At 42.0% G+C, this 14,788-nt stretch overlaps 1 protein-coding gene across 1 annotated transcript in view; it reads left to right on the top strand.

Moving 5' to 3' along the window:
• LOC123580591 (sulfotransferase 1C1-like) overlaps positions 1–14,344 on the top strand; it is a 45,212-nt gene extending 30,868 nt beyond the window's left edge. The window contains exons 4-8 of the mRNA XM_045445535.1: positions 7,064–7,161; positions 10,019–10,145; positions 11,091–11,185; positions 12,392–12,572; positions 12,806–14,344. Coding sequence (XP_045301491.1) covers positions 7,064–7,161; positions 10,019–10,145; positions 11,091–11,185; positions 12,392–12,572; positions 12,806–12,918 — 614 coding nt within the window. The 3' untranslated portion in view covers positions 12,919–14,344. The remainder of the gene's footprint in view (positions 1–7,063; positions 7,162–10,018; positions 10,146–11,090; positions 11,186–12,391; positions 12,573–12,805) is intronic.
• The last annotated feature ends 444 nt before the right edge of the window (positions 14,345–14,788 follow it).

Below are 14,788 nucleotides of genomic sequence, written 5' to 3'. Positions count from 1 at the left end.
GTGGAAGGCTATCTTGATCTGAATCTGTAATGTCTGGTGGGTGTAAGGGGACAAGCACATATCTGGTTAAGGAGGATATTGAGCAATAGGAAGCAGTGTTTCTGGAAAGAACAGCCTGTAGGCATCCTGAGAAGGTATTGATGATGGTGTTTACATACCCACTAGCTCCAGCAGAGGGCAGCAGCAGTCTGATACAACAAATTTGCCATCACAAGTTGTCACACTGACCTGATAATCTTCCAGAGTTTTGTCTGAGGACAAAGAAGCAATCAATTATCTACCACCAGTTTGGATAGAGCAAGGGTGAAAAGGATTCCACGCCTGTTTCCCCAGTCAGTGAGTGTTGTTGCTCTCCTGTGGCCTGAAATACGGGTCTGCTCTTCTGGTGGGCATGGCATCTCTGGAGGAATAGTTATATGGAAGTTATGTCTGGAATGTTATTGGAATGTTGGAACAAGGAGTCTGCAATGTTATTAGAATGTGCTTCTGGTGTTTGTTGGCATTTGTACTCAGACATGAGTGACTATAATTGGCATAAGTGAATTGGCTGTCCCTCTCCAAATGGAGACACCCAGAGACATTGAATTATCCTTTTGCCATTATCCAGACCAGACTTAGAACCCACTGGCTAAGAGCTCAGGAGTCAGTAAAAATATATGCCCTTGGGAGTCTCACTTTGTGGTCTGTTGTGGAACCAAGCACACTGCCACCAACCCTGCCATCTGGGCCAAGCCAGGAGCGGCCTTCTTGACTAGGGATGACCACCGCAGCCTGCTGGTGGGCAGCATTGTGTATGATGGCAGCACTGCTGTATGTGAAGAACACTCACTCCCTTTCCATGCCAGACAACTGGTCCCAGGGAGCTTCTCAAAATGCTATAGGGGCCAACATTGGGGGTGCCACAGTTGCCTTCATTAATAGTAAGCAAGAGGCTGAGCTTTGAGGAGCCACACCCTCCTGTAATCTGGAAAGGCCCTTGACATCAGATTGAGCTTTTTTAAAGGTACCATTTTCACTTTAACAATGAGGTCTCAGGACCATGCTGAACCTTTGCTGGGTTGAATTGCTAACCCAATGAAGGATGGGGACTTTTTGCAAATCAGGGTGGGCTATGAATGCCTTTTTTCCCAAAAGGGCCCAGTGGACTGCCAAAATTTCATGCTCAAGTGGCATGTGCTAAGCTGCTGTTTGGGGCAGATCTTTGATCCAGGTCCCATGGACAGTCAGATAAAGCCATGCTTAGTCCCAAGACTCCACAAGGCCTAATCAAATATCTCCACTGATTCAACTCAAAAGCCTGATCCCAGAGAGACTAAGGACAGGACCTGCTGTATGGCTTGCTGGGCCAGATGCAAGACAGTTTGGTGAGGTTCTCCCAAATGGAAAGAAGCTGGATTGCATCTAACAGCACAAATAGGTTTTAGTAAAATGGTAAATGTAGAATGTGTTGCCCCCAAAAAGTGAAGACACCTGATATGTGTTTTGCCTGCTATAATGTAACAGGAGGCTTAATTATAAGGAGTTGATGTTTTATAGTGAGAGAAACTTCACAGTCCTCAGCTGCCACATTATGTCTAGAAACTTGAAAGAAGTGGCTGGTCCTTGGATCTTATGCAAGGTAATGGCCCATCCTCTCTGCTATAAATACATTACTAAGTGTAAGTCTGTTGGATGGCATCCTCAAAAGGTTCCAAAGGGAGAATGTCACTTATATAATATCAAAGGCTACAGTGGGTTAATTGGAGTGAATTTAAATCTTGTCTGCATTGGTTATATGTAAAAGCAGGGTGCTTAAATGTTTAAATAACCCATGGGCACCCAAGTAAAGGTTCAAAATGCCCTTGAAATGGAAAGCAAATTGAAGTTGTGAGTCTTCCATTATCAGGATCAAGTGAAACACGTTGGCTAGATCTAGGACATCAAAGTAAGGACCGCATGCTTTTTGGATGTCATCTACCATGTCTATAATACTTGGAATGGGAAACTTAATGATAGAAACCTGTGCATTTAAGTTTTGATAGTCAATTGTGTTTTTTTAAGTATTTCTTTTTTTTTAAGTTTATTAATTTTGAGAGAGAAGGGGAGAGGTGAACGGGGGTCGGGGGGACAGAGATAGAGGGAGAAAGAGATTCCCAAGCAGGCTCCACACAGTCAGCACAGAGCCCAACGTGGGGCTCAGTCTTACAAACTATGAGATAATGACATGAGCTGAAACCAACAGTCAGACACTTAACTGATTGAGCCACCCAGGCACCACCCCCCCTCCAATAATAGTCAATAGTTAATCTCCATTAACTGGTAGCCAGTTTTCACACTGACCAGACCAGGCTATTAAAGTGTGAGATGGGGGGCCTACTGACCCCAATTCAAGTATATCTCTAATGACAGACCTTAGGTCCTGTGTACTCAGTCAATAATGTGGTGTATTTAGTTTTTTTCCTGGAGGAGGCAATTGGGCAGGTTACTGTCTGGCATCTTTTATGAGAAATCCAGGAATTTGGGTTTATTCTACTAGGCATGTCATGAAGTAAGTGCATGCAAATCTATAATAGGGAAAAAGAGAGCCAGGGAGGCCACCACCACTGGCAACTGGTTTGGAAAGCCATAGCCAGCTTTCCTTGTGCTGCCTTTGTGGTTTTATTGGCTTTGACTTGTAGACTGTAGGAGATTATTTGAGAAATTTAGAAGGATTACCTGGGATTACTATGACTTGGGCTATGGTGTTTGACAAAGAAAAGAATGTCAGGTTACTGCCTTAGTCCCTGTGGACTACTGAGTCATGAATAGGCAATTATCCCCAGGAGGTGACAAGTTCCATGAGCCATTCAGTTCTAAGGTAATGCTCTGGGGGTTTGTCAGGCCCACAGGTCAGTGATGTTGTTTGGGGCAGAGGGAGCTTTGAAACCCCCTAAAGTCATCTGGGCCATTGAGATTGGGATCTTTTTCAAAATGAACATGAGTTTTTGAGAGGAGCTTGTACCATAACTGTCCAGATATGAGATCTGGACCCCCAGCTGGCAGAGTGTCTCCCTCATGAGGGAAGAACTGTCAAGTCTATTCCCAGCATGGCCTCCAGAATATTATGGGAGGTCCTGTTAAAATGAAGTTTGGTCCTGTCATTTGGTGGAGGCTCCCTGCAAGAAGAATTCTCTGGATTCATAATCAATTGGGACTTCCTCAGATTGGAGATGAAATCCAGGTCATCTGGATAGGTTGCTATATTCAAAGGAGTGATATACCCACAGAACCATATCAATCATACAGGAAAGGAGTTGGGCCTCATTGAATATCTTCCACTGGCTTTGAATCTTTGCAGTAATAACTATGATAAAAGGGTAGACTTCACAACAAACCTTGAAAATCCAAGTAAGCAGAAAGTGGGATTTGCCCTCTATATCTTTGGGGCTTGTGCCTTTGGGTTTGGATTCTCCCTTGTTATTAGAAATCCCAGTTAGAACATGGAGACAATCTGTGGCTGCAGTTTTTGCTTTAATTCTGGTTGAATTAGTCCTGGGGTAGTCTCTTGTGGGTTGGGGGTTGGGTCATCTGTGTCTGTCCAGAATTTGGACTTTTAAAAAGTTATCCATTTGGGGCTTCTTGTAAATACTGACTAGTTGGCTCATGTCTGTGAGTTGAGTAATAATAGCTCAGAGTCAGTATTAAACACTCTCAACAGCCAGTCAGCCCCTTTTCCTTCCTCCTGCTCTACAGTCCTTTCAGATATTTTTAATCTTGAGGTGTGTAAAGCTTCAAATTTCAGTTTCTAATTCTCTATTACCCACCACTGATTTGACTTTCTGAATCCTCACTGGAAAAATCTGTGTTAGACGTCCCCAGTGGCCAATACCTGCTGCTTCCCTCTCCAGGGTGTCCCAATTGACTTCACTGGGTTTAGTGTTAGTCTCCATCAGACCAGCAGTGGCAGAATCATTAGGGCTGGCCCCAGGTCCCTAGAGTATAGAACCAGTCCCTTGCTCTGTTGGTACACCACAACACTGAGCAGTGCCCACAGCACCTCTATGAGTGTTTTCCATTTAGTACAGAGCTTGCTAATTTCCTCAGACAGTTTTAGTTGATGCAGGCACCAGGTGCTCAAGTCATTTGTACTTGGCTATTAGATTTTGTGCCCCTATACACCAGGAGTGGGACCCCTGATACCTCATAGGGTCAGGGGACAAACTGCCACAGCAGCAAAGTATGCAGTGACAGAGGGACCGTGGGACCCAGCCACTCTTGCCTTTTTGAGGGGCCATTACCTCCCCAGTGAGGACATTCCTATCATCCAAGTTATAACTTAGAGTCCTAGTACATCCCATAAGCACCGCCAATCAGAGACAGGGAGTGTCCCTCTCCTCTTAGGGGCACTGCACATTTATGTGGCCCTATATGTGAGCCGGGTGTGCAACTCACATATTCCCTTCTGTTAACTAAGGGCAACAGGCTATTGCTAAAATCTTAGCCAGTTGCCCCTAACAGTCAGCATCTGGGTCTGTACTACAAGCTGAGAAACATGCTCAAAGTCTAACAGACACTGAGCGTAACCCTTGGGCATTAATAAGTGGGAAATACATCCATGGCCCCTCAAACCAGCTCTGATTAGCAATACTCTCAAGGTTTGGGAGAATTATCATTGCTTTTTTTGTAACTTGCACTTTTGGGATGGAAACTTGGGGCAGCTCTCTGAAAAGGCAGTATGCAGTAGGGCAAAGCAGTGCAACCAAACTCCAGTAGGCAGTGGATTCCTCCCCCATGGAATTATGCACATGATAAAGCCCGTCAGTAAGCCATTGAAACTAAAATGCATTTCTTATTATCAAAAGCAAGCTGATTTAGTCCATCCTACCTGTGAACCTAATTGTGACTTTGTTAAATTAACATTTGGTGGTCTGGTGAGCCTCAGTTCAAGGAAAGACCATAAGGAATTGAAATAGCACTGTCCACTACTCCTTGGTCCTGGAGGAAGTACAGGGCATGCCTTGAGTGACCAAATGAGAGGTCAAGGCAGGATTCTGGTAGAGAGATGGGACCTGGGGCACATGCCCTTATTAAGGTCCATAAGTGGAAAGCTTTGGGGCTTCTGGGCTAAGTCCAGAACAGTCAATCCAAACCAAAAGATTCAGGGTTTTGGTAGGCTCTACAAGGGTCTTATCTAAAGGTGTGCTCCCAGGGAAGGCCTTGGGAGGTAACAGACACTGTTGATCTCAGGGCCATTGGGTAGTCTCTGCCGACTGTTATGCAGCTGGGGCGTGAACTGGCATGCTCAAGGCCCCTGTAGGCTGCTTGGCCACCCAGAATGGATTACGAGACAATATTATGGAATAGTTTAGCTAAAATCTCAACAAATTCAAGTCTTCTTTTCAAGAAAGTTTGTTCATATTATAAGCTTAAATATTAGTTCTATTCCACCATTTTCATTTTCTTTTCAGGAACTGCAGTTTATACCAACGTTAGAGCTGCCAGGCTTGTCTTCCAGATCAGACACTTTCTCTCTGACCCTTTTTACTTGTTTATTTACCTCATTGTCCATCTCTTGGTTACCTTCTTGCTTTTCTTCAACATCCTTTTTTAAATTTCCTTTCAAACCTATCCTTCGTTGTCAACCTTATGATTTAATCTTCCCTTCTTATGTTATTGTGCTTTTTCTTTTCTCAGTTCCATAAAATATTTTCTCATTTGTCCCCTTTTCTTTTTTTATATATTTTATTTTATTTTATTTATTTTTATAAATAAATTTTGTCTATTTCATTTCCTAATTTTTATATTTCTGAGTTGTTTCTTCCTTTTCCCAAACGTTTGTTTTGGATATTTAATCAAGATTGGAGTATTGCATCACAATTTTGTTTAGGATTGTAGTTGGTTTTGGGGGGAGAATTTTCATCAGGTTAAAGGCTTCGGTTTGCCTTCTCTGTTTTTTATAGCAGTTTTGTATTCATGAGATTTGCTTTTTTATGTTTGTATTCATTTTATTGTCATAATTTCTAGTTTGAAAGCACCCTCTTCTGTCCATTCGGCCCTCTACTGTGCAGTTTTGTTCATGGACAGCATTGGTGGTTGGTGGGGAGGAAGAATTGGCATGCTGTTTCTTTCATTTCTGCAGGATCTTTATTTTTCTTTCTCTTACTTCCTTATTTCCCATCACTGCCAGGTCTCCAGGGGGTGCCTCCTCCTTCTGATTCGCCACTAGAAGCTGTGCTTCTCCAACCAAGGCTGCCTCTCTGCCTCAGTGACAAGCCCCCTCCCTGAGACTGGTACTGTGTATGGCCAAATCCCAGCCTATATTTGGTATTTTAACACTCAGGATTGGACATTCTGTTTCCAAGAAGGATTTGGTTGTGATTTATCTAATTGTTCCTTGCCTCTCTGGTGCTTTTCACGAAGTCTCTTGAGCCCCACCTCCCCCCACTCCATTGGCTTTCCACACCAAAGACTAACTGATTTCCAGCCCTGGCTGTCATAGTTACAAACTTGGAGAAATTACTGAAATTACTTGACTACTGTAAGGCTCCATTTTTCATCTGAAAATACATCCTAGCACAGAGACCAGCGTGGTGTTTGGATAGTGGCTGTTGCAGTTCTTGGCCTGGAAAGTAAAGGTTGGAAGAAAGATCAATGGAATTGCTTGTGTTGTAGAGCTGGCCAGTAATTCACCTACATCAAGAGGGACACCAGCGCTTCTCCAGCTGCTTTAATCTACTCTCCATTGCAGTAATAGAAAACCCCAAAGGACAAAATATCCAAGTGCTTGTTGGGGTCATAGTTATCACCATCCTCAGACCTCCCAAAGCATCTTCATCTTCCCACACAAGTACAACCAATCCATCAAATAAGAAGAGTAATGTTGCCTCCCTTGGTGGTTTCCGGTATCTCATCAGTGATTTCCTCTACCTGAATGGATGGTAGAGGTGTCACCAGGAGGGAAGCATTTAGACATGTAAAACCAAAATTTTAGGCAAAGACAACTATTTGGTAAATCTCATTCTAGATATTTAACAAACAATAATATTGAATTCAGGGGGCTGATGATGAAAAATGTTCAAGCAAATGGTGTGGTCTTCTTTCCCAGGTCTAGATCTGGCCAAAAAAATGCCTTCTCCTAGAACTATGAAGACTCACCTTCCTGTTCAGTTGCTGCCACCTTCCTTCTGGAAAGAAAATTCAAAGGTAGGAAAATCCAACTCTTCAAGCCCAGTTTTGTTCATATGGACAAACACTATCTCTGTCTAAGTGGAAACAATCAAAGATGTTGAAAGATAAATAACCAATGAAGGTATACAGCAGATGGTGTCCTTACCTCCACATTCCCACATACTCCATCCTGGATCCAACTTTCTTTCAAAATATTATTTCTGGGTATATACTAAGAAGTTTTCATACAAAATCATTCTGTTTAGCTGCCAGTGAAGCCACATCCAAAGACAACAAGTTGTGAAACAAAGCACATATTTCCTGAAGAAGGCTTTTATCTTAGTTTGAATCATCTAAGAAGCAAAAGTCAAGGCATAAAAGTGATTTATTTAGGGAAAACTTGTGAAGGAAAAGGTAGAGCAATACAAAGAAAGATGAACAACCATAAGACCATGATACTACATTGACCACCCTTACAGAATATCTTGTGGAGCAAGCTCCCAGGAACTGTTATAACACTATGTCCTCCGTTTTCAAAAATTTTCATTTATTTTGACCTTCCAAATTCAGGATCAATGTGTAATGTAAAGCAAAATGCTAGTGTTGCTTTTTGATATATGCTTCATCAGTGAGTCTTAAAGTCAATGAAATATGGAATATAAGCAAAATAAGGACTTATAAATGTGCAGTGAAAAGTGTAGCCATCCAGCAGAATCAAAATGTTTGTATCAACTAGACCAGAACATCTTCTCCTTGCAGGCAAGTTACTTTAGAAACCCAGACTGAACCCTTACCAAGAAAACTATAAGGGTCAAGTCTATTTAGTCAAGACAATTTCCCCTATGTGTGGTTCTCAGATACACAGGGCAAGTGATTGCTTTTGACTCTTTTTTTTTTTTTTTCTGGGCTTCCATGAGTCACCAGCTCTTCATCTTCCCCATCTCCCATCTCCAAACAAGGTACAATACAATTGAATAAGATTCCACATTCCAATATGCTATCCCATTCATTACCTGCTTCTCTGAGATTACACCCCGGTCATTTTGATTTGTGAAAACTTCCTGCTTTGTTCCCACAGGTAGATAACTCATGTGACTCTTGATGCTCAACAAGCAATATTATTTCCAAATGGTATTATAGATTCAATGTGAGAAGACACAATAGCATTTTGTTAGTCATCATACTAGCACCTTCTTTTTATAAAAATCAGCCTTCTAAAAATGTAAAAATCTCAATGATGGCACCTCCTTTTATCTGTTTAGAATTGTGGATTATTTGAGCAGGAAGTGACATTAGAGAGTTTAGGCCAAGATTTTCATTTTATGATGCAGTGGTAAGCTAAATAGCCATCCCCTAAAGATACCCATGTCCTAATCAACAGAACCTGTGAATGCTACCTTATATGGTAAAATGGGATTTGCAGATTTGATTAAGTTGGGGATCTTGAGATGAGAAGATTATCCTAGATTAATAGGTGGGTCCTAAATATCATCAAAAGGATTCTTAGAAGAGGGAGACAAGAAGATCAAAGTAAAAAGTAGGAGATGTGAAAAGTGAAGCCAGGGATTGGGTCAAGAGCCAAGGAATGCAAGTGGCCTTTGGGGGCTAGCAACAGCAAGTGAAGGGATTCTCCCTTACTGCCACCAAAGGGACCAGCCCTGCCAACAGCTTGATGTGAGCCCAGTGAAATCTAGCCTCTAGAACCATAAGAGAATAAATCTCTTATTGTTTAAGCCAGTACATTTGTTACAGCAGCCATGAGGGATTCACACAGATAAGTCAGCAGGCTCTCAGAAAATGTCCTGGACATTAGGTCATATCCAGTCATCAGACTCCTGCCACAAGCACACTGGATATGTTCCCCGTCTAGCACAGACTGCCCCTTCACAATTACCCAAGTTTACAAAAAGGCAGTAACCAACACCAACATTAAGAAATGTATTTACATTATAAGATGGTGCAGCTGTGTCACACTTTTTGGTTCCCTACATGCTTTCACAAATATCAGAGAAAAATCAAGCAGTAGGAAAAGAGGCAGAGAAACATGTTGGGTCTGTGCTCCTCTAAGACAGCAGTGGGGGAAAGGCAGCTGGGAAAGCAAGAGCCTGGGGAGATTGGCTGAGAGAGAAATACCACTGGGTTAATGGTTGTGTTGGACACAGAAATTCTGTTCAGTGAGACATGGGAAAATGCTTGTGACACCATTAATGTGCTCCTCCTCTCCGGCTCTGCTGAGAATGCACACAGCAGCACAGGTGGGCATTAGAGCCTGGACAGTGAGTGGGAAAAAGGGAACCACAGGACACAAAGCAAAGAGGTGACATCTCCCTGGCCAGACCACACCCCTGCTTTTCCAATGAAAAGAATCATCACAAGCAGCTCCAAAGGGAGACTTAGCACTGCCGTCAAAAGTCCTGCAATCTTACCACAAATGAAAAGTAGGAGTGATATCATTAATCTATAAAGCTGCAGTTCATCATGTGCAGATGAGACCAAATGGCTGACTGCATTAGCTACCCCCATAAAATAACCTAGAGTCCTCACTTAGTGCAAGCCAAGGAGGACCTACCTTACACACTGGAAAAAAACACAGGGGCCTCTTTAGCCTCCAGGAATATCATAGTTAGGGTGACCATAGTATTTATCAGGCAAACCAGGGTACTTTTAAGAAAAGGAGGGATGCTCCTAATCATTATCTGAAACCAAAGATATATGTTGGAACTCTGGACAAACCGGAAAATGTGGTCATCCCGATCACAGAAAAGGCACACACGTTCAGATACTCAAATGGGATAGTCTAAGATTCTTCTAATACTAAGGTCCTCTGCATTGAGCAATAATATTTCTGTGTTTTGTTTTCTCTCTGTCTAAATCACTTGCTGGCTGATTTCAGATTATCTATGTGGCTAGAAATGCAAAAGACACTGTGGTGTCCTACTACCATTTCTCAAGAATGGCTGCACTACTACCTAACCCTGGTACATGGGAGGAGTTTGTTGAGGCATTCAAAGCTGGTAAAGGTAAGTGAAAGGAAATTGTGGGTGCATGTGTCCTTATTCATTCATGTTTCCTTGTTCACTACTGACTTCAGAAAGGATGGGTTTTCAGTGAATGATTGTATTCATCAAGGTCATGGGAGGGTGTGATGGCACATTCAAACTGGATCATTTGGGGACAATTTAACCAAGAGACTATTTAGAAAGCTAGGGGCAGAGTTTAAAGAAACAAACAGGTGATAATACAGTGTTCTTGGGTGGGTACGAGCAGGGAGCCATTGCCCCCTGGAAAAAGGACAGGGCCCCTTAACAGGAGCTGAAGCCTTCATTAAGGGAAACAGACCACAACAGTGAGCCAACAGGAAGAGCATCAGGGAAATAAACATACCTTCCCTACTCTCCTTTACCCCCAAAAGCCTCTGAGTACCTTTTCCTGGCAAAGCCCAGTTGGAAGTCTGAGCACAAAGGAGGCATCGATGCAGTCCCTAGAGGTCAACCTCACAGGGTGGAGGAGGGTGCAGAGTGGATTTGGCAGGGCCAACAGAAGACACCCAGTGCACCTCTCTTCCTCTCATTCACCATTACAGAGAGTAAAGGTGCCCAAATATCTGGTAATTATAGATTTTCCAGAATGAAAATCAGCCTACTAGGATACAATGTTTATTGTGTAACACTAATCTAGGCATCATGTAGTGATGCAAAAGAAAGAAAGATTATGACTCCTGGCAACTACACAGTATCTAATGTGCTATTAAGTTCCAGAGAAGAAATATAAAACCAAGGAATCCAGAATACTTCTTATCATCTCCCTAAATATTAAAAAAAACCGTCTTCTGCAAATAAGAATTCTGTCCAGGGTCTTTGTCTTCTTTGCCTTTTTCCCTTTTATTTGAGACATCCATGCTCATTGTATAAGTTTCAAGTTGATATTGATGCCCCACCCCCACACTTCTCTCTTGTTCCCTCCAGTGCTATGGGGCTCCTGGTATGACCATGTGAAGGGATGGTGGGATGCAAAAGACCAGCACCGTATTCTCTACATCTTCTATGAGGACATGAAGGAGGTGAGGGGCGGTGCAGTCTACCATATTCTCCAGGGCAGCAAACCACAGTCGTGATCCTGTTTGTGGGCTTGCCCACAGGAAGGAGAGACTTCAGTGCAAGTCCTTTCTCTCCATGACACTCTTCTTGACTCAGTTTTACCTTTGAAAGTTCTAACTACTTTTCTGCTCTTCTCAATTTTCTTTGCTTCAGTTCAAAGTTTCTGGAAGATCCTTCCTCCTCAGGAAATATCACATGTCTTTATAGTTGAATTAATTCTGACACTCATGAACCATGTCTTCACCTACAAAGTGGGTATCATCTCATTTTGTATCTCATGAAATTATTATAAGGATTTATAAGATCACATATGCAAAGTGCCTAGTTGTGTTCAGTGAACGTGCAGGGAGAGTTTCCTTCTCCCTCTTCCACACCCCAGGCCCACATCACAAACTGAAGTTTAATCATTGGCAGAATTGGTCTCACATATTGGGACAGAGGACGGATTTTTCCATTTCAAATCATTGTGTATGAGAGGCATGACAAAATCACTCTCAGGACCCCAGGGTTAGTGTCCTAGAATTAAACTATTTCTTGTGCCAATGGTGAGAAATCTAATCAAAAGCTATAGTTCCTTTTCTGCAACTCTTTGATCAAATAACCAGTGCACAAGAACTCACATTTCTGTATCAACTTGAGATTCCTTTATATTCATCCCCTTACTGACCTTCTATCAAATTCACAGACTTTTTGTCATCTTTTATAGCTCAAATACTAAATTTGGTCATACCATGACTCACCTGCAACATTTTTTCTCCTTTATACAACTTTTCCTCATCTCTACCAGGAAACATAATTGCTGCTTTCAACAAATCTCATGGATCTCTCTCTCTCTCTCAATCTCTCTCTCTCTCTCTCTCTCTCTCTCTCTCTCTCTCTGTGTGTGTGTGTGTGTGTGTGGACAGCATGTTTTCTTGGCCAGTTCTTACAGTTAGTTATGTCTACATTCATCTCCCTATTGCAGCGTGAGCCTCCTGAGGGCAGGAACAGCTCTCATTTTTGTGTCTTGGCAGCACCTTTGCACATAGTCGTCACCTGAGGGATGTTTATTGAATATATTTGAACTGATCCCTTACCTCATTTCTCCCCAAACACTGTTTGTCCACACAGAATGTCATCCTTAACGGAAAACTCAAATTATTTGCTTTGTATAACTATTCTACATACAGGACCCAAAGCGGGAAATTCAGAAGATTTTGAAGTTCTTGGAGAAAGAAATACCAGAGGAAATTCTGAATAAAATCATCTATCACACCTCCTTTGATGTAATGAAGCACAACCCAATGGCCAACTACACCACTTTGCCTATCAGCTTCCTGGACCACTCTATCTCCCCTTTTATGAGGAAAGGTACGTTAAGACTCATATTCTCAGATGCCAGATTGGACTCTGTGGTCCCCATGCTCTGCTTAGATTTTCCAGTAATGTTTCTTGCCCCATTATGCATTCTTGTCAGTGACACTACATAATTTTTCAGAGGCAAACTTCCTTTTTTTTCCCACTCTTATCCTGGTTCCAAGGGTGTGTGCTCACTCCACCCTGTACTCTTGTATGGTAATCACTGAGACTTTGCTCCATTTCAGGGATGCCTGGGGACTGGAAGAGCCATTTCACTGTGACCCAGAATGAAGAATTTGACAAGGACTACCAGAAGAAGATGGCAGGGAGCACCCTGACCTTCCGCACAGAGATCTGAGGGCAACAGGGGAGCCCATCAGTCAAGGACCTCCTTCCTAGATTTTAGACACTTGAGCCTCATAATCGAGAATACTTTAACTTTAATCCTGAGCTTTCCTACACTCTCAGAAATTCTATGCCACTGTGATATACTTCATCCAAATGCAACCAAATCTTGGGTAGAAATTTAAAATTAAATTACATGATCATTCACATAGACACCCACCACATGATGGTGTGCTTATCTGCAAACCCCTGATATAACCCAATCACTATCTCACAATAGCCTGGCTTCCTGGATGCAAAATTCATTAAAAGAGAGAAATAGAGAAGAGTAGAACTTCAACATAAGATAAAGTGAGTGAGGAGCAGAGAAGGAGAAGGTGAACACTATGGAGAATGTGAAAAGGGAACCAGGTTTTATCCTTAACCATCAACAACGAGACACAGATGATGGCCCAGCTCTTGGAAGTATTAGGTTATGAGGTGCAGAAGGTAAAAAGAAGGGAAGCCAGTGAACTGTGCCTGACTCAGGAGGTCTCAAGCTGGACATGAAGAAAGGACAGAAAGGAATGGGTGATAAGCAGCACAAGAAACAGAAACAGATGCAGTTCACTTTTGAGACCAACACAAGGTAGACAGGCAGAAAACAATATATATATTTCAGATGGGCTTTTTAGAGAGAAATGGAGGAAAATCTTCAAATTAGCCCCCCTCCCTCAAAGAAAATAAAATACCAGCACCACATGCATTTTAAGAAAATCTTGAGTATCACATCTCTGGAAGGATCATCTTTCATGCTTCTTAAAAAGAGGCTCTAAGCAAAATGGTCAATATTGATAAATTATTCAGCTACACATGTAATTATGTTCTGCCTCTTTTTTTCATTAAAGCCTGTCTCAAGAAAGTGTCTAGCATCATTTACACAAGTAGTGTGAATATCAATGTATTATTTTAAAAGGATGTCAGGAAGGTACAGTTTGTGGGAGTACTGCATTCCTATGCCACTAAATCATAATATACAGAATATTATCAACTCTGTGCAGGAACAAAAGAAGCCCCATTTGCATTCTTTCATCATCATACTTTCTAAGCATGAAAATCATTAACCACATGGCAAATAATCCAGTACAGTATTTGTGCAGTGCCAAACTGCTCTGAGGAAATACATGGTGAAGTGAACCAGCATGATTGAATAGTAAATACATTTTTTATCAGTGAACACCCACACCACATTCCCAGCTCACATTCTAAGAGCTACCTAAAAATATAGACAGCAGACTGCTAAAACTCCCTTTCTGTACACAGTATGACCTGGGCAAATAAAGGGAATATCTGTAATGCATCTGGAGTTCACAAATTGGGGAAATGTGCAGCTATTCTTTTATGAATTGTAAGATTCTTTTTACTTTCATTATAAAAATAAATTCCATTCTTGTATTCTCCATCAGTTTCAGTTGCAGAGTATTCATGGATTTCTCTCTCACAACGTTCTGATATATGCTTTAAAACAATACTTGGAGTACTAACAAGAAGTAATGGCTTCATTCAATTTTAGTTAGTTAGTTAGCTACCTGGTTAGTTATTTTGAGAGGGGGGCAGGGAGAGCAGAGAGAGAGGGAGAGATAGAATCCCAAGCAGGCTCCATGCTGTCAGCAGAGCCCAAAGTGGGGCTCTATCTCATGAATCACATCTGAAATCAAGAGTCTGAGGCTTAACTAACTGAGCCACTCAGGTGTCCCAGGCTTCATTCAATTTTAAGTCTTTAGTCCCAGCTCTATAAAATGATGATGATGGAGAAGGTGACTATCCACGTATCCAGGGCAATATAATATCCTTCTAATCACATATTACATATTTACACACACACACACACACACACTCCTCTA

This window comes from Leopardus geoffroyi, chromosome A3, assembly GCF_018350155.1.
Source record: "Leopardus geoffroyi isolate Oge1 chromosome A3, O.geoffroyi_Oge1_pat1.0, whole genome shotgun sequence".
In the NCBI taxonomy this organism is placed as follows: domain Eukaryota; kingdom Metazoa; phylum Chordata; class Mammalia; order Carnivora; family Felidae; genus Leopardus; species Leopardus geoffroyi.
Note: the sequence above shows the minus strand (reverse complement) of the source record. Positions and strands in the feature narration are given on the sequence as shown.